Source organism: Jatropha curcas, chromosome 5, assembly GCF_041381405.1.
Source record: "Jatropha curcas cultivar XTBG-Jc1 chromosome 5, XTBG_Jcur_1.0, whole genome shotgun sequence".
NCBI lineage: Eukaryota > Viridiplantae > Streptophyta > Magnoliopsida > Malpighiales > Euphorbiaceae > Jatropha > Jatropha curcas.
Window position 1 is genome coordinate 25,900,987 of NC_143155.1, and position 19,196 is coordinate 25,920,182.

General features: G+C 34.9%; 4 protein-coding genes and 2 non-coding genes across 11 annotated transcripts; 3 read left to right on the forward strand and 3 right to left on the reverse strand.

Moving 5' to 3' along the window:
• Positions 1-5,359: 5,359 nt before the first annotated feature.
• On the reverse strand, positions 5,360-9,833 carry LOC105650079 (Mitochondrial substrate carrier family protein). Of its 3 annotated transcripts, none has more exons than XR_016320894.1 (9): positions 9,675-9,833; positions 9,458-9,577; positions 8,123-8,184; positions 7,800-8,036; positions 7,546-7,716; positions 7,327-7,376; positions 6,781-6,913; positions 6,145-6,614; positions 5,360-5,774 (listed from the first exon to the last, which is right to left on the reverse strand). XR_016320894.1 is itself a non-coding variant. In XM_012236962.4 (9 exons), exons 1-9 carry the CDS (start codon positions 9,709-9,711, stop codon positions 5,678-5,680), a joined length of 945 nt encoding a protein of 314 aa, XP_012092352.1. In that variant the 5' UTR covers positions 9,712-9,833; the 3' UTR covers positions 5,360-5,677. The 3 variants fall into 3 exon arrangements, 2 of the variants coding, with proteins under 2 accessions (XP_012092352.1, XP_089577588.1); XM_012236962.4 differs by having other exon boundaries at positions 6,145-6,182; XM_089721462.1 differs by lacking the exon at positions 9,675-9,833 and having other exon boundaries at positions 6,145-6,182; positions 9,458-9,617.
• A 148-nt stretch (positions 9,834-9,981) lies between these two features.
• On the forward strand, positions 9,982-11,740 carry LOC105650080 (C2H2 and C2HC zinc fingers superfamily protein). 2 transcript variants are annotated; one of them, XM_012236963.4, is made up of 5 exons: positions 9,982-10,256; positions 10,363-10,405; positions 10,522-10,563; positions 10,661-10,889; positions 11,269-11,740. In XM_012236963.4, exons 1-5 carry the CDS (start codon positions 10,249-10,251, stop codon positions 11,514-11,516), a joined length of 570 nt encoding a protein of 189 aa, XP_012092353.1. In that variant the 5' UTR covers positions 9,982-10,248; the 3' UTR covers positions 11,517-11,740. The 2 variants fall into 2 exon arrangements, with proteins under 2 accessions (XP_012092353.1, XP_012092354.1); XM_012236964.4 differs by having other exon boundaries at positions 10,661-10,880.
• Positions 11,741-12,562: 822 nt separating this feature from the next.
• On the reverse strand, positions 12,563-16,876 carry LOC105650081 (BRCT domain-containing DNA repair protein). 3 transcript variants are annotated; one of them, XM_012236965.4, is made up of 8 exons: positions 16,717-16,876; positions 16,042-16,371; positions 13,981-15,902; positions 13,630-13,899; positions 13,421-13,501; positions 13,183-13,285; positions 13,031-13,097; positions 12,563-12,826 (listed from the first exon to the last, which is right to left on the reverse strand). In XM_012236965.4, exons 1-8 carry the CDS (start codon positions 16,775-16,777, stop codon positions 12,772-12,774), a joined length of 2,889 nt encoding a protein of 962 aa, XP_012092355.1. In that variant the 5' UTR covers positions 16,778-16,876; the 3' UTR covers positions 12,563-12,771. The 3 variants fall into 3 exon arrangements, with proteins under 3 accessions (XP_012092355.1, XP_089577586.1, XP_089577587.1); XM_089721460.1 differs by having other exon boundaries at positions 13,183-13,281; positions 13,417-13,501; XM_089721461.1 differs by lacking the exon at positions 16,717-16,876 and adding an exon at positions 16,488-16,674 and having other exon boundaries at positions 13,183-13,281; positions 13,417-13,501.
• Positions 16,877-16,996: 120 nt separating this feature from the next.
• Positions 16,997-17,068, forward strand: TRNAP-AGG (transfer RNA proline (anticodon AGG)). Its single transcript has one exon. It is a non-coding gene; the product is annotated as a tRNA-Pro (tRNA).
• Positions 17,069-17,387: 319 nt separating this feature from the next.
• On the reverse strand, positions 17,388-17,459 carry TRNAP-UGG (transfer RNA proline (anticodon UGG)). The gene has a single exon. It is a non-coding gene; the product is annotated as a tRNA-Pro (tRNA).
• A 92-nt stretch (positions 17,460-17,551) lies between these two features.
• Positions 17,552-19,121, forward strand: LOC105650236 (F-box protein At3g56470). The gene is made up of 2 exons (XM_012237105.4): positions 17,552-17,681; positions 17,985-19,121. Exons 1-2 carry the CDS (start codon positions 17,656-17,658, stop codon positions 18,934-18,936), a joined length of 978 nt encoding a protein of 325 aa, XP_012092495.1. The 5' UTR covers positions 17,552-17,655; the 3' UTR covers positions 18,937-19,121.
• Positions 19,122-19,196: the final 75 nt, after the last annotated feature.

The window sequence follows — 19,196 nt, forward strand, 5'->3', positions numbered from 1 at the left end:
GTAGTGGATTAGTGGTAGTGGTAGAGCGGTGGTGGTGGTAGTGGTGGTGAGGTTGTGGAGCGATGGTGGTAGTGATGGCCAAGGTAGTGGTGGTGGTGATACGGTGGTTGAGGTAGAGGTCGTGGTGGTGGTGGTGCAATGGTGGTGGAACGGTGATGATGGTTGTGGTGGTGAGGTGGTAGTGTTAAATAGCATTAAATGGTAAAGTTTTTATTGGGATAGTTCGATGTAATTGGTATTACATTTGTTTGATGTAATGGACAATATATGTGTTTTTTAATATAATGAATATATATCAATTTAAGTAATGAATATTACATATATAATTTTAATTATATTATATTGTCTAAAAAAAATTTAACCAAAGAATGCAATCAATCATATAATGTAATCATTATTCCGCTGCAATGATTGATTACATCAAACTAAACATGGTCTAAATAACAATGTAAAAGATAAATGTCCTCTCTAAGAATTTATTTGGTTTAAAATATTTGGAGTGATTGAATGATCAATTGCTAATAATTCATTATTTAAATTTGTTATTTTAAACTGTTAACCAATGTATTTTAAATTTATTAATCACACTTAATTAATATTTAAAAATGTAAATATTTAAAAATATAAATACTTACACATCAAGACATAGTCTGGTGGTAAATGTATATACGATCTAGCAACAGATTTGCATTTAGAGGTGACTACTACTCAGCAACAGAGAGGTAAAACACTTCCTACCAAGTTTTGAAGGTGTTCTACAACCGAAGATTTTCACCATAAAAAATGAGATGGAATGAAAAGAGTTTATTCTAATGGAATGATGTAATATGGTTATGGACTGTTTTTCGCTATGTAATAACAGCATTGATGTTGCTATTAATTGGGTTTGAAGATCAGCGAATAGTGTTGCTCACACTTTAGCACAGCATATTTTTATGTTGGTTTTCATATTTGGTTTGAGCTTCCCCTAATATTGAAGCTTTAGTTATTTACAAGCGGAATGACCAGCACGTTGTCATGGATTTTTCACGTTTTCATTTGAATTAGTTAGAATCACCCGCACGTTGTCACAGGTTTTCCTCTTGCCTTTATGATATCACAAAATATAGTAAATTCATAGTTAGAATTTAGATTTAGAAAGTTAAATTTGGGGATGAATTACTTTTATAATTGTCGAGTAAACTTTACATGTGCAACTCAAGTAGTAGAGCTCTAAAAGAGTCTGTGCACATTCATAAATAACTGTAAGATAAAATATGACAATGTGAAATATAAAGCATATAGTGTCATAAGCGCTTATATTTTTTTTAATAGTTGCATAAAGCTTATACCAAAATGTAAATTTTATTATTTAATAGTTCTCTAATATCTATGTTATTCAAAAAAAGAGTTTGAAGAAAAAAGAAAAGTACGTGTTAAATGAAAAATTATTATTATTATTATTTTTTTTTTTGCTTGTTTGACAATACTAAATAAAAAGTTTACATTGTGTTATTTAAACATTCCAAACTCTCACATAAATTGTAAAGTATACTTTACCTATATTGTTTTTTGTACACAACAAAATACGTTTGAAAAGTCTCAAACAGAAAAACATCTCCATCCCAGGCAATAGAATTTTAAAAGTGTACACATCTATAAATTAAACCAAATAATAACATATAAGAGATAGAAAAAGTTTTCTAGAAATAATAATGGTTATTTCGAGTCAATAGGAAAATACCTATTAAAATGCTAAGTAAAAAAGACTATTTAAAATTGCGAGAAAACGAATTTGTAGAAGGAAAGAGAAGTCGCTAGAAACAGAGAACGAAAAGTTAAGTGGTTGTTTACAATGTAAAGATTCAAACCAGCATTTAAAACAAAAAAAGAAAAAATCTAACCGACCTAAATAATAATAAGTTGACATGGTAAGGATAAATCGGAAAAACATGAAAAATAGTATGATTTTACATGAAAAATACTGTTCAATGAACAGAGTTTTTGAGTTTCATTTTAGTATATATATAATGATTTAAGTATTATTAATGAATAAGATTTATCTCTCCTTTTCAAAAAAGAAAAAAGAAAAGAGTCTCTTCTTTTTATTAGGAAGATAAGCAATAATTCATTGATTTGTTTCAAATATGAATTTGGAGGATGGAAATTTCATCGCAAAAATCCAAAAAGCAGCCTTTCTTTCTTTTCTTTTTTTTTGGGTGAGTCGCCATTTTTTTTTTTTTTTTAAAGAGAAGAATTATCATTAATTATCACATGGCAAGTCCACTCTCCCAGATCGGTAATAGCAGGTGTTACTTGCGAAATTTGTACCTGAGGCATATGCGGCTTTACCAAGGCATTCTTGAAGTCTTGAAAAAGAATAAAAGCTGTAGCACTAACATTGAAAGGAGTCCAAGCCATTTGTTGCCAAAGAAATTTGTTCCTAGCATCCCACACACTCCATGCGACATAAGAGATAAAAGCTAACTTGTCGGTATTATTTTGCTTCAAAACCTGCAGATAAAGAGTTTTAAAAGAAAAGTTAGTAGAAGCTTCCTCCACCCTACACACCTTCCAAACCTCCAACACCTTTGTGCACAATAATAATGCATGATCAACATCCTCCTCCAAATCACAATAAGGGCATATAGTGTCCACATTCACACCCCTTCTGCTCAATCTCCGTCGAGTAGGCAATAAGTTACGCATAGTTCTCCAAATGAAATCTCTAACTTTTGATGCAACATTCAACTTCCAGATACTCCCCCACCCCTCACCTTCTATACGTTCATCACCCCTTCCCAACACCCTCAAGTCAAGACAGTAACATGATTTAACACAAAATACCTGACATGCCCATGTGTAGCAACATCTTTTTCAAGTTGTCCTTTCTCAAAATTTATCCTTTCGTTGTTCCTCTTTTATTTGGGCAGTCACGCTCTGGTCTCTTAAAGTTTAAACAAAGCAAGTATAAACAAAATACAACCAGGTGCTCCATATAGATTCACAAATTTTCATTTTAGACTTGGTATTTTTTTTTTTTAATTTATTTCATTCTCTTAACAATTAATACTCCATTTAATGAAATGTAATAAAATTATAACCCTTAACTGCTGCAGATCATATCCCTTGTCAAAATGCAATTTACATATCCTAAAATGTAAAATCACGTTTAATTTTTTATTTTTTTGCATTTATTCAATGCTACCTTTATCTACTAAGTTCCTGTCAACGTTACAAATTCCACGATGGTCTTGCGTTACGAGAGTTTTATGTTTTTAAGTAATCGCACAATAATTAATAATTAATATTTTTTTAAAAAAAAAGAAATTAATAACAGTAATAACCGCGTGAAGAATGCGAGGAAATTGTCTGATGGGTTCTTTTAAACACACACGAAAATGAAGTTGTTGACCCAAAAAAAAAAATAAATAAGGATGACGGGCGGGTCATTTTCGACACAAAACGTACGGGATGCGTTTCCTTTTGCAGATGTGGCAGTGGCGGTGGATTCATCGTTCGAGTGCAAAACAAGGGCAGTATAGTAAATCGAAAGGGAAGGATATAATGGTAGTTAAGCGTAAAATAGGAGGTTGAATGATAAGTTCGCCAGACTGTCCCGCCAACGCCTCCTTTCTTCCTTCCCTTTGTTCCAACACTCTCTCATCTCCCACGTTGCAACTTGCGGACCTGTTTCTGACTTTCTCCACACACTCAAACAGTTGCTTCGTCATTCCCATTATAACGTCAGAATAAATCGAAACTAACTATTAAGCTAACTCTGTCGTTCTTTCTTTTTTTTTTTTTTTTTGGCGTGGTATACTTTTAAAAACATACTACTTGCATAATATATTTTTTGAAAAAGAAATTATTTTAAAACAAAACTTAAAAAAGTTTATGGTTTTTAGAGAGATTAATGAATAAAAAAAATCATAACAAAATAAATGCATAATATAAAAAAAAGATAATAGGAGAGATAATAAAAGAGTTTAAAAGTTAAACATTTAGTTTACTCTAACAAATTGTATCATAAATAATTATTAGATTTTTTTTTTCTTGAAAATAGCAAACTATATTATATAAAAATGGATAGTCATATATGTGTATTTACTATAAACTCATAATCGCATAAATTAAATAAATATATTTTTAAAAAATAATTTATTAAAGTAATTGATTCAAGTAGTTCTCATTAATCAGACAATTAATATCAAATTTCTTAGTTGAATGATGTCAGAACGTGTAATAAAAATATTCTTTAAGCATAGTTACACACAAAGAAGAAAAGAGAAATGGAATATGTGAGACGCACTTTCTTATTTGGTCTAACAGTTTCAAACCCAATTCCATTTGTTTCCAATTCTGTGGTGAATATGCCAAAACGGATTTGTCCATTGAAAGCAGACCAAAATTTACCATTATTGTTGCTTTTCTTTTTCCCCTGAACAGATACAATTCTTGTTCTTGCTCCATCCAAATTCATCAAAGAGGTAAATACTGCCTAGTGCCTACTGGCAAGCAAAAAGGCTATCTATCTAATTTCTAATATAATAGTGCATTTAATTTGCGGATTGGCAGCCAGCCATAAACAGCGAAACCACATAACTGGGCCCCTCTTGGACAATCTCAGAGGTCAAAAGGCTATAATATAAGTTGATTGATGATGGGTTCAGTACTGTTTCAGAGTTAGCCTGCTTGACTACATCTTTCTTAGACAAATAATTGGCCAGAGAGAATGGATTGTTTGTCCTATGGCCTCTTTTTGAAATCAAAATAGGAATACCTGTTTGTGACATTTTCAGAAAGGGAGAGCTCTCACCACTTGTCAAAACTCCAATGAGTTGGAACTGGCCCATCTCCATTATTTGGTTTTTTTCTGTCGGCTTGAAACAGCTGTGACTAAATTTAGACACAAGGGTTAGACCAACATGGTCCAAATACAGCAGAAATATATCATGAAACAAAACAACCAATTGCAGAATCTTACTTTGGAGATCAAATTCAGTATTTTAAATAAAATCTTGCGTTTTAACTGTCAATGGGAGACGTATGAGCATTCTTGAGGAAACACAAATAAAAAGTCAAATGGAAGTTAGTTGCGCCTAAAACTTTAATCAAGGTTGTCGGTTATACCCAAATGAACAAGTGTGAGTTGGTTTCAATTTCAAGTTGCTCCCAACAAACCTCCAACTGGTCTAGACCAAACCCAGAAATTTCATCTGTAAGGCAAGCCCAGTGTAGGCCTGCAGTCTGTACCAAGAAGGGCATTTCATTTTCAGTATAAGTCTGTTCTACAGGATGTCCTCAACCATTAATTCATCGAAGTTTAGGAAACCGCATACTGCTGTTTAAAGGGAAAAAGAAAAGAGATTGTTGCCCATTTTTGCAGAAAAACTAAATAAATTTATTATCTCCACATAATACAACAATGTGTAAATACAACAACACATTCCCCAGAAACAAATGCGGGATTGAGCAAAAAATCAATCATACTACAAGTCTGCAACTTTATTGAATAAATGGACCCCCTTCCATGAAAATTGATGTATTAGAATGGCCTTATAAATAAGTCATTGTAAGAACAAACTAATAAATTCTCCTCATTTGTGACTTGCTAGCAGCGAAGGCAGCTCTTTGGCACTTCAAAACAAAAGCACAGTAAAAGACTGCAAGGGATCATAGATAGACAATACCATTGCTAGATGGCATTCAATCCAGCAAGTTCACGTAGCTTCTCGCACAGTATAAATGTAATTGTAGTTTGAGGTCCCAACCTTGCAAAAATTGCAAATCCCCTGAGGAAAATTTAAATGTTAAAACTCTAAAACCATGCATAGAGACAAAGAAGAATTCAGATAGAAACTTTGCAAAATAAGTCTATGTAACTAGTGCTTTTTCAGTTTTGCAAAATGAGTACAAGTTATTATTTATTTATAACCCAAGGAAAAATAAGGCACAATGGATCTAAGGATAGCAAAACAAAAAAGGGAAATTGGTGATCATGATGTACTAGTATGGTTAAAAGCCAAAATTAGAATCTTCAAAGAAAACTGAATTATTTCCAGACTTTCTAAACTGAATTATTTCCAGACATAGAAAGAAACACGCCTTAGTTATGAATCTAATGAGAAAGCACTGCTCATGAAGGTCCGGATAGAAACTTACCCCTTGTAAAGTGCACTAGGGCCTTCTGTAAGCACAACCTGAAACAAGAAATTGAAAAAAAGAAAATATTAGCCAAGAAAACAAATTTCCTTTTTAACTAACTCATTTACAAAAGCTGACTCTTCTTAAAGCTTTTAATACTTTATATAAACCCCCAACAAAAGACATAAATCAAAAAGAAAGAAAGCAAAGGACAATTCAGTACACATATTCTTAGCAATTTTTGTTCTCTTAAATATAATTTCCTATCAGCAGTCATGTAATTAGTCCAAGTGTAGACAAAGCCAAGCAAAATGGCAAAAGAAGCCAAAAAAAAAAAAAGCAGACATAGTATCAGCATCCCATGCGTAAGGAAGACCCAACCACAGGACTCTTTTGTATGCTCTGCTGCAATTGCAAAACCATGTCTATAAGTCACAACACCAGCGGAGCCTGGAGAAATTCCAATGCTCACCAGATGTACAATTATCCTGTTACAAATCATCCAAAAATTATAGCAACCATTTTGATTCAATATGGATAAAATCAAACACGAAATTATTTATCCAATTCCGGTTTCAAATTATTGTTCGCTGCAATGTTGCCCTAATCCCCTATTTTAGATATCATCAAGTTTAGAGAGAGTTGAGTCGATGCCTGATATCCGCAATGAAATCCATTCTTATAGCCCCCAACTCTCTTGGATTCCCTTTGAAGCATGAGGCGAGTTTTAATCATATCCATTGGTGCAGTTACAAGGGTACTCACTGTCCCTGCTACTGTGCTTGAGCTTCACAAGACAAAACACACATTTAATTAATTTTTACAGAAGAGAAAAAAAAAAAAACTCATATGAAGTGTGCTTGTAAATTGTATGGGTTAAAAAAAAAAAAAAAAGTTAATTCTGCAAGTCAGGTTAAAAATAAAATAAGGGAGACAAGATTACCAGTTTATGGGTGTGCTTATTTACAAATGAGATATTACATGGGTTTCTTGCTTTATTAAAGTGTACATTGTTTCAATTAATATGTCCAAGAGAGAAATTGACAAAAATGTTTTAGTTTTTATCGTGTTCATAGTTCTCATTATAGAAAATGGATGACCATAATTGGTCAAATTCCAATCAATAAATTACATGTTTCTTTCATTATGCTAATCAATGTATTGATGAACATAAAAACAATAGAGGCAGCAGTTCCGTACGCTAGATGTAGATGAAATCCTTCTTCCAGAGGTGTCCATCTAATGAGAACCTGCACTGGTGGAGAATCAGAGAAAATTTTAACAGAGAAGGGAAAATTTAAAATAAATGTAAAGACAAGATTATTTTAGACTTCAGTTAGATATAAATCAACCATTTAAACGATGTGGAAATTACTTCGGGGATATTCAAAGTGAAAAGGGACATGCTTAGAACTTGACCCGCTTGGTTTCATCATATGTTGCTAGTTGTGATGCAGTCAAAGCAGCAGCTCTGGCCATGGCAGGGCCAACCCCCTTCCAGAGAGCTCTAATTCCCTCTTCAGAAACAATTTTACGCATTTCTGCAATTGGTCCTCCTTGACTCTGGTTTTTGTTCATTTGTAACCGAACCTGATAAAAAATCAAAAGAAAGTCCCTTAGATCAGAATTCAAGGGGAAAAAAATGTTCCACGATGTCTAAGATAATATCAAACCTTCAGAACTTCAATTGGATTGGTCAGCGCAGTGGCAATTGCACCGGCAAATGCTCCTGATGCAATCTTGACCAATATATTGGTGGACCCAAAAACCAAATCACAGGCATGCTTTGAGGGTTCATAAAGCCCTAAACGGAGACCTCCATAAAGAATTGACCTTGTTAAAGCAGGCGTCAATCCTTGATATAAAGCCTTTGGCCCTTCATTTTTCAATACATGAACAAATACACCTCCCTGCACATTGTATATTGATGTTTCACTTCGACATAATCTAACAAACGAAATGACTATTGTAAAGCAATAGTAAAAGCTTGCCACACCATTCCAGTCAAAGGACCTCTTTGCCCCACAAGTTGCATTTGCAGCCGAACTTTGAGTACATCTGCATTTCAAGTTGAATTATTAGGTATCAACAGATTCAACAATGTTAAAGAAACTTTCATGTGCATCAGTTGCTTGAAAATCACACTCAGTATAGTTTTTGTTTCAAACGAAGATTTTTAAGTATCACTTCTACATCTTTCCTTTGAACTGCTAAATTTTTGCTTTCTTCTACTAATTCTTAAAGATTGCAGTCAAATAAATGTTAATTCCATCCACTTCTTGCCTTTCATATTTATTCATCATCCAAGTGTGTAAAAACTTAACTTTGTGCATTCCATGATTAAAAAGTGAAGTTAATCTCCAAACTCACAGTTTGTTTAGTAGGCATACAGGCTAATACACTTGTACATAATAAACAATCAAAATGAAGTGAAGCTTTGTGTAATAATCATGGTTGTGCAGTCACATTCATGGCTCCTCCTTTTTCCTATGATGTAAAGAAGGATAATGAAGTTTTATGCACACCATCTACTAAGAGTAACTAACTGCACAACACAAATAACCTTTTTTAAGCCCAATATAAATTAATAAAAAAAATTATGCAGTAACAGTCTGCCACATCCAGCTACAGTGTTAGTGTACTTTGAGACGAAATTTACAACACAGTGTTCATACTTGACCCTATCTCCATTTTTAATATGCGTTTTCAATCAAAACATTTACAAGTACATCATAAAAATACAACATTTTTCAGCAACTCGATTGCAATTTCTCTCTTTTACTTAGGTACAAATTTGTTCAGTACTATGGTAATTAGACTATGTTAAATTGATACATGCATAAGAAGACTTTCTAGCAATTTGTGGCAATGATCCAGCATCATCTCAATTTCTTATTTATTTATTGATAATCGATGAGTGGTCAATTTGAAGGAAAGAAGAGAAAAAAGAAAAAAAGAAACAAAAAAAAAAAAGCAAATTGCAAAGCAACCCAAACCCAAAAATGAAATAAAACCAGCACAAGATAAGTTTCAATCAATAGATTTAAGAAAAAACCGCTATTTATCTCCAATGTAAAAACCTAGAAAACCATAAATTATAATATATCAATGTCATAGTTCCCAGCTGCCCCCATAAATTATAATATATCAGTGTGATAATTCCCAGCTGCCCCCTATCTATCTTCTTCAATAACACTAATAACTGTCAATTATAATCCAAAAACAAAGCATTTACCTTTGTGCATCTTCTATCAAAATTTAAAGAGCCCAGTATACAATAATAACCAGCTGAGGATGATATATATAAAGATCAAGATGGTGAAGGAAAAACCTAAAGGATGCGTGACGCCGGTGGCAGCCGCGACGGAGGTTCCACTGGTGGCAAAATGATAGAAGACTTTAGACGGGGAGGCTGCCCAAGCCTGCTTCTCTTTGACATTAGCAAGAGATTCTGTAATGATACAATTTTCACATAAGATTTTATCTTTCATTTTCGAACTAAAAACAAAGCAGAGAACATAAGCTGTTCTAATGAACGTAAAAGAAACCTGAAAGCGACGAACTCTTGGAACCTGAGTGGCTCATGGTCCTGATTTCCTGGATCGCAACTTTCCTCTTCCCAATGAAGAAACAGAAATGAATACTGCGATAATATACTAATTCGGCAAATGACACCGTATACTCTTCCGGTCTTCCCACGTGAGAGGGGACTATTTAATTAATTTTTGATATGAAGATCATGACTTTTAAAATTTCACTAAAATATAAGGACTAAAAAGTAATTCTCCTACCCTATAATCGAAATTTCGACGTTGGAGTTCAGTAATTTAACCTGACTTGAACGACAGTGCGTTTATTTACCGCCCTACTTTAAAAAGTAGTGGCATGTCGCTTGCAAATCAATCGAGTATGGCGCTTAAAACTGTTTTACTTGGGGAGGTTTATAGACATGTCGGTTTTCTCATCAAAGGTTGCAGTTTGGGATTCCAGTGTTAATTTGTTTAGACAAATTTGAAAACCCTTTTGTATCTGCGTTCCTGCTAGGGTTTTGCCTCAGAATTGTAATTCACCATTCTAGGGTTTTTGCTCTATCCTGTATTGCTGTTTGATTTTAAAAAAGCGATGCCTCGGTACATCTTTCATGTCCTTCTTTGATCTTTGTTGGATTTTTTTTTTTTTTATCTCATAATGGATATTAATGTTTTTCTGTTCATATTTCTGCTTTGAGGTTTGCAGGTACTATTGCGATTATTGTGATACTTACTTGACTCACGATTCTGTAAGTCTCTCTGTTTCTCTGTAGTTCAGTTCCTTTCTCAAGGTTTATTGTTTGTAATTTGAAGATATTTATTTTAATTTTTTTTATTGCTAAATGTTTCCTTCTATAAATTTCAGCCATCTGTTAGAAAGCAACACAATGCAGGTTATAAACACAAGGTACTTTTTGATTTATGTTCATCTTTCATTATTTATCGTTTTTGCTGTAATTAATTATTTATTATTGTTGTAAGCTGATTCAATGCATTAAATTTAGACAAATGTGAGAAACTACTATCAACAGTTTGAGGAGCAACAGACCCAAAGTTTAATTGACCAAAGAATAAAGGAGCATCTTGGCCAAAATGCAGCATTCCAGCAGGTTGGAGCTGCATATAATCAACATCTATTGGCACAGAGGCCCCACCTTCCAACGCCAATAATGCCTATGCCAGTCCCTGGATTTAGGCCTCCTGTTTTTCCAAGACCTGTTCCTGGTACTCCTGGTAAAGCTGCCATTTGCATGCAATTATCATTAGTTTGTTTGCATTTTGTTTCTAAATTAAACAGATGTTCATAGTATGATTATGTTGTTACTAAATGTTTTCATACTTAGAGAGTTATGATTAATAAATTAGTTTTTTTTTTCTTATTATGGCATTTTGTGAGTTATCAAATGCTTCTGCATTTTTGTAATTGTAAAATTACTAAAGTTGATTGTTTAGCTACTTTCTCCTTGTTCATATTTGTGTATAACTGTTTTAACAATATGGTAATCCACTTTTATTTCTAGTCAATGTTTGACCTGCATGCAAAGTATCATGTAGTGATCTATCCTGTTACGATGAATAATTATGATAATTAACATTCTCATTTTGTCGGTAGGTTATGTGTCAGGTCCAACACCACAAATGGTGGCACCACCCGGTGCTTCTTCCTTATCTGGTCAAGTAAATGGCATTCAAAGGCCTCCAATGATAATTCCTCCCTCAATGGCTCCTGGGAGTACTGCAGCACCTAGTGGTGCCCCTTCCATGGTTCCACCTCCCACTTATCAAACAAATTCAGCAGTTTCCACAAATGGAGGCTTTGATAGCTTCGCTAACACTCCGGCTCCAGGGGCTAATCATTAGGCTGATCAAATTGGTATATTTTGCTTGTTTCTTGATGAGGAAAGGATCTGAAAGCCACCTTACTGATGTTTGATACTGTTTTCTAGGATAAAGAACTTGAGTTCGGAAGTATAAGTATTCTTTGGTTAAACTTATGGTACTAGAGTAGAAGCAATTTTGAATTGCATTATTCTCATGGAACTAGAATTCCAATAGTAAAGTATTCTATTTGGATTTTGGTACAACTCACAAATGCTCCTTTTTTTTTTCATAATTTTTTTATCCACCCTTTATCCCAAGTTTACATGCCCCTTAATTATATATTTGCTGAGTGGCTTGGCTGCAGTTTCTATGATAGTATGCTTGTTTTGCTGTCAAGAAGAAGAAGTTGATAACAGTATCTCCACACTAATCCTTCATTAGATCTTATCATATCATATGCTATGTAATGTGCCATAACGTGGTGCTAAATTGAGAATTGTTTGTGCACCAACATCATTTTTGTAAACAGAAACATATTTTATTGTAAAATCATATCTACAATCACCTTAAAGGTCCTGCTTTTTCCCTGAATTTGAATTTTATATCATTTACTCAAATTCTCAGGTAGAATTCTAACTTAAGTATTCAGTGACTCTGGTGCGGATGGTTACAAGGCCAAGAATGAATGTGTACAACCAGAGATTAATGCCCCTGGTTTTACTGGTATTAATAGGTAGTTTCTTCTGGATTTTAAATTATGATACTTCAAGTCAATCGCCTTCTAATTTCAGTTTCTGGATTATGGTGTGAATCATTTGTGTGAATACATTATCGTTTAAATTCATTTTATATTGTTATTTTAGTCAAAAGCTTGTAGCATTGAGACTGGTAGATTTGTCATTTTTTTCATGGGGAAGGGAGAACACTGCTTATCCATTTCTTATGGCTGGTGGATTGTTGCTACATATGTTATTTCATTACAGCTACTATAAGCTAAGGTATATAATTTTTCAGACATACTGTTGTCATTCTTTGGCTGTGGCTCAATTTATCGAAGGTAGCATTTGATGATGAGATGTGAACTCTGAAACTTAATCAGTTTAGCATATTGCAATTTCACAAAAACCTGATGTACAACAGTGTTCTATAATCGCCATTAAACCGGTGACAGATGATGCTTCAATATTTACAATGAAAAGAGCCCATCTATATTCCATTAACTTTCAGGCAAAAGAAGAGAAAGGGGACAGTAAGTAGTTAATTACATACGTCAACAAAATTCACCTTCGCTCCGTCATCTTTTGCTGGAGCGGCGTTTTGTCTTGGCAGAACTAGTGAAGAGGTGATGCCTGTCAATTAGTTAAAAGCAAAAACAAATAAGGTAGCGGAGACAAGTTTTAACTGAATCTATCAAATCCCCTGATTCAACCTACTATTATCAGATAAGAACTTGATTATCTCCACGCACGTCATTAAAAAAAAAAGAGAGAGAGAGATAAATGTAGAACCCCAAAACTTGCACCAAGCTAACAAGAAGCTAGAATAGGCATGACCTTTCGTATTCCAATTTCTGTATAACTATCCCATTCAACAGAAGCTCTGAACTGTAAGCCGCTGCTCCTGTAAGCAGGATCGGATGCATTTTATTTTAGCAAAATTAAGAAACCTTTAAATCTACAAAAGAAAAAAAAAAATCATATTATACCTTTGTTAAGGAAAGGCAAGCAGATTGCATGATCTTCTTTGCATGTAAGAATTAACAAATTTTCTGGGATCTTCAGTGCAGATATTTGATCTTTTTCCACTACCTAAGGAGCATTTTTAAGGGTTTTGAGTAATTTCATCAAGGATTAATGCAAGAACTATAAACTACGGGAGACAGAGAGTTGTATATTGCTACCTCCAAAACTATTAGCCTAAGAATTATAAGCAAAACTACCTACCTGGCCATGAACTGCTTTGACCAAGCTAGTAATCATTTCTTTTTCAGGTTTTATGTTTGGAGTAATCAAGATTCTTCGACCCTGTTAAGAGACCATATGTTAGTGTATAACTTGGTCCAATGACATGACAATTTGATAATAACAATTTCAATGGAAGCTGCCAAGAAAAGAAGGAACATGGCTGAAGCATCGTAAAATTAGATGATCACCTTTAAAAGTGGATGCTGGCTTGCACGAGCCAGTGAAATAGGCATGCTAAAACCAATTTCCTTTTCTTTCTTGGCATCTCTCAGAATGTAATTTTTCTCATCAATTAGACAGTTTGCTTGCCCACAGCTTTCGAGCCACAAATGATTTACTACTGGTTTACCAACAGCAATAGTTTCCAACATATTCCTTGTACGAACGAATTTGTCTGCTATAAAATGTGTGGCATTCATTGAACATGACGCGATGGAAATGCCCAATCGTCCCAATATCTGTTCAAATAGAGAGAATACGTATGTGATATGTAAGCGATAATGCTACTAATTGGAAGGACAGAAGGAAAAAAGAACTACCTTTTTCTGTTGCTTGATGATATCATCATCCAGATGCTGGCTAAACAGAACTTGGACATATGCCTTATCTCGTCGGTTCCTTAAATCTTTCCACTTAGAATCAGGTTTTGGGTCAGGAATGCCTAATCTAATAAGCTCTTTCAAAAAAGATGATTTGGGAAGGTTTTTGTTAAATGGTTTCTTGTAATCCCCTTTCCGGTTTATTGCTATGAATGAGGTATACTGGTTATTAGCTCCATTTGAATGCCTTGGCCGTTTCCGAAGCGTTCTTTTCCCTTTGGGGTACATCCATGCATTCAAATTTAAATAACTAGTTAACGAAGCTACCTCTAAGCTTCTTTGATTTTGTTGAGTCGATTTGTTGTTTCTTGCTACCTCAGGTATATTACAACAGAATTTGGCATGTTTTTCTTCAGCATTCGACACTTCAGATAGCTTGGCATTTGAAAGACTCTTTCTTTTGTATGTAATCAGACTGTCCTTCATGATATCATTCATCCCTTTCCTTGAATTACTCGGCCCATCTTTAGTCTCCTCCAAATGACCACCTGTCCTCGAATGGTCAGATTGGTGAGCAATCGCTTCCCCTTGTATAAGTTGATTGCAACACAATTTAGTATGTTTTCCGCCAGTATCCAACATGTCTGATGGCTCAGTACCCAAACGACTCCTCTTTCTTTTGTATGTAAATGCAACTATACCACTATTCATAATATCATTCTTCATTTGCCCTACATTCTCTCTTCCATCTTTAGTTGCTCCTAATGTACCTTCTGTCATCCGACTCTCAGTTTGGTAAGCAACAGGCTTCCCCTGAAAACACTGTTTTCCAAGTAAAATATTTTCAAATGTCATAGAGAGACTCCCATAATTTTCAATCTCTTTACGGTCGTTTTTGTTATTACCTTTCTCTTCCTTTCTTTCCTTGGCTGGTTTTGGATTTTTTCCAGCTGAATGTTCATTTGGGTGTGTAGTGTTCATCCCATTTAACCTTCCAGCCGAGGATTGGCTCCTTTTCCTTTTTGTTGCTATTGTCAATTTATTATCCAACTCCTGATTACTTTTGTGTTTCAGAGATGAGCTGGAAGTTCCTTTTCTAACAGAGCTCTTTCTTTGCTTTGATGTTCTTGCAACGCCTTCTAAATTAGAGCAACCACCCTTTGGAAAAGGTCTTTTGGAATGAGTTTTAGTCTTTGTCACAACAGTTGAAGAATCGGTTTGCAAGTTCTGTAGACAATGATGAACATCGCCTGCACTGCTATTTGTGGAGAGACCATATGCTAAGGCTTCCATAGCTTCAGCTGCCATTTGAGTGCTAAAACCAACATCAGACATATCCGGTGCATTTCTTTCAATTCCAAAAGTATCCATCTCCTGCACCAATTGGACTTCATGCAATTGCTCATTTGGGTGCTTGGCAGAGTTGTTTTTGAAATCCATTAAGGATCCTTGCTCTATCCTGCTCATCTTCTTTGGACTGTATCCTGAGATCCTTAAATCTGAAAGGGGTGAACTTGTGACTTCCTCATTCAGGCTTATAGACTTTTCTTCACACTTGTTGCCCGTGCTGCTTCCTCCTTTACTGTCAGCATGACTAGCCTTCTGATTTTCCGACCTCTGCCTGGAGGCTCCAAGACCAAAACATGCATCCGTCCTCTTGCTGTCATCAATCCATTCAAAGGTTCCAACTTTTCCAGCTTGGTTTCTAGCTTTGATTTGTTTAGACAAACTTTGACAACCCTTTTTGCTCGAGACAGGAGAAACTTTCTTCCTGGCGGCATTTCTAGGCTGAGCTCCTGGAGATAAATCCACATTGTTAAGTGAAAGGTAGTGATTAACGAAGTTAAGTGCTTTTGCTTGAGATGACTCTCGAGGTTCCTCATCGTCTATAGGTCTATCACAGGCTAGCATCTGAGGAAGGTCTTTTCCGCATCAACAATGAATTCACAACAGAAATTTTCTCAAAATTAGTCATTTTGCCTGAGGATGATCCAAGAAATGCACATGGAAAACATAAATGCAAAACCCAAACTTTTTCAAATTAATACTTCCAATACTAACCTGTATCACCAGCAGACCCATAAGAAGCCTGACAAGACCACCCTTTTTGTGATTCTCTTCTTCTGTCTGTTTTATAAACAGACATCCCATTGGCAGCAAAACAGTTACCTTCATCTTCAGTGTCAAGGACAACTTCCTCTTCATACTCAGTTATTTCATGGGGTCTCACACCCTTGATACAGTCATCACCATTAACTACTTGGGTAACAAAATCGAGCGTCTCCAATTGGGTTGCATCAAAGTAACTATCAAGCACAACTGTATCATATAGAGGTTCAGTATCTTGGAATAATTGATGATCGCCTTCCATTGCATCCTTGCGTCCCGATCCTAAATTCCAACCACAAAATATACATTGTATCAATAGATTATTTCATTAGCTTTCTACCTCACTTGTTAACTAAATATCAAAAAATCGAAATCCCACGTACATAAAATCGACCTACCATGGATTTTTCACTTCAAATGTTTGTCTCTCACATAAAAATCCAAATAGAACACAAAAGGGATGGCATTAAGAATTTATCCAAAAAAGGGCAAATGCAGTTTTCTATTTTCCATTCAGATGAAACACAAAAAAAGAATCAATTTCCAGAGAAGGACACCAAACACTGTTAAACAATCCGATCAATAAGCATTTTTCATTGTAATCAACAGGGAAAATGCAAAAATTACCGGATGGTGACTGAGACCGAAAGTTCAAGACTTCGGCCTCAATGTTGCAATGGTCGGCCATGGAATATGAACAGAAAATAACAATTGTCTATGGCAATAGTAATAGAGAATCAAGAGAAGAGAAGAGGAGATCGCTGGTTCTGTATAAGGAAAGCTACAAATGTAGCCATTTTCTAATGGAAGTTTGGGCGGGAAATGAAAAGACGAGTGGGAAATATTTGACAATTATTTATTCGTTATTAAATATGAAATTTTATTTATGTCAATATAAATCAATGCAGGGCATTTGGTCTAGTGGTATGATTCTCGCTTAGGGTGCGAGAGGTCCCGAGTTCAATTCTCGGAATGCCCCATTCTCTTTTATAGTCTTCTAAGACATTTGGGTCTTTTCATATACTTTTTCCTTTCGTTGCATTTGTCGTTTTGTACACTCCCACTTCTTCAGTTCTGGTTTTTAGACCTCACTTGAGGTACATTTTTGTCTTTTCGGTTTCTTTTATAGTCTTCTAAGACGCTTGGGTCTTTTCATATACTTTTTCCTTTCGTTGCATTTGTCGTTTTGTATACTCCCACTTCCTCAGTCTGGTTTTTAACCCTCACTTGAGGTACATTTTTGTCTTTTCCGTTTCTTTTGGAGGAAAGAAAAAATGTTACTAAAAAACTTAAATTAAGGGGCGTTCCGAGAATCGAACTCGGGACCTCTCGCACCCAAAGCGAGAATCATACCACTAGACCAAACGCCCGTTGTTGTTGTGTTCCATGGTAAGTGCATTCCTATAACTTTTGTTATTTTCGGACTCATAGTTTAGATTTTGAATACTACAGTCACACAAATTCCACCGGTTTAAGGAAAACCAGATTGCTATAAATTCTCAACTTGCTATTCTGTCTTACGAGTTACGGTGGGTGTTAAGTCTCTGTTATTCAATCCAATCCAGTATGAGTTCTTCGCCAAAAGTCCGAAGGTAATATCAATATTTTGATTCTCTCATTTGATTTCATGTTCTTGGTTCCCACTACAAATTACTTTGTACGCATTACCATAATATTGCAACAGTTTTAGATTTTTTGTTTCAAACACCAGATTTAATCACCGAAATTGATCGTCCTATGTTGAATCCTTCTATATAATCTACCTGCAATCTTAATTTTTCAATCCAAAATTGCAATTTTTCTTCCTCTAATCTAGTCTATAGTTGCAATATATGATTTAAAATTTTGTTTGTTATTATATCTTCTTGTTTGTATTATTATTGTTGTGATGGCAGGGCTAGCAATGTTGACAATACAACAAGACAATGGTCTGATCTTCCTCATGAGCTTTTAGCAAAAATTGCTTCTCTGTTAGGCATAATTGATCTTCTGAGTTTTCGCGGTGTCTGCAAAGACTGGAAGTCTGCTTCTAATACTGCTTCGGCTGAAATTGAATCCATATCTCGACAACCTGGGTTTCTACTCTACGGAGAAACTCATCCATGTGTTCTGCTTACTGAATCAGGCAAAAGGTACAAGATCAACATCCCTGAGTTAAACGATAATTCAAGAACCACCACCTGCATTGCCTCACAGGGCGGATGGCTGCTTATACTTACCCAAGAAAACTCTGCTGTTTACTTCTTTTGCCCTTTCTCTCGTTCGAGAATTGATCTTCCAAATTTGCCTCCTGATTTGAACTTGTCTAATTATGGTGCTTCCTTCACATCTCCCCCAACTTCCAAAGACTGCGTGGTTTCCTTCATTTGCCAGGAGAAAGACTCATTAGATTTCGAGTTGTACATTCTCAGTCGCGGAGATAAAGGATGGAAGAATTACAAGCTCGAGAATCGTAAAGGAAAATTGTTCAAAAATATTAAATTTGCAGGCTTTTTCGAAGAAGAATTCAATTTTTTCGACGACAATGATAACCTAGTCACGTTTTCCGTTAAGGATTCGCAGTGGAGAAAATATAACATAGTTCCTCATCGTGTACCTGCTGGAAATGTCTTACGATTTATGTTGATAACGAATCATTTTGAGAAGAAGGATATGAAGCAGCGATTGGGATTGGAAGGAGAAGATGTTTCCATTTCTGTTTGTGGAACTGCAGTTTATCTACCAGAAAAGGATTTCGCCATGTTTTCTGAAACAATTACTGGGTCTCCAGATTCTCAGAGCAAATGTCTCAAAGGAGTGTGGATTTATCCTCGATTCTTTTCTATTCCTATGGACCAGAGATGGTAGATATCACATAGCTATGGATAGGGTTTAGGAATCTTACTTCAATTTTGGACTTTCTTTTTTTTTTTTTTTTTCCCTTAAACGATTATGTTTTTATCTTTGGTTTTGGGTAATCAATTTATGCATTTCATTAGTTATTTTGAATGTCTCCTGCTTATGATTCAGTTATTACTTCAATGTTTTGTTAATTCAACGAGTTGATTGACTTTGGTTTAATTTATTGTTAATATATTAATGTTTATATCAATAATCATATACTTTTA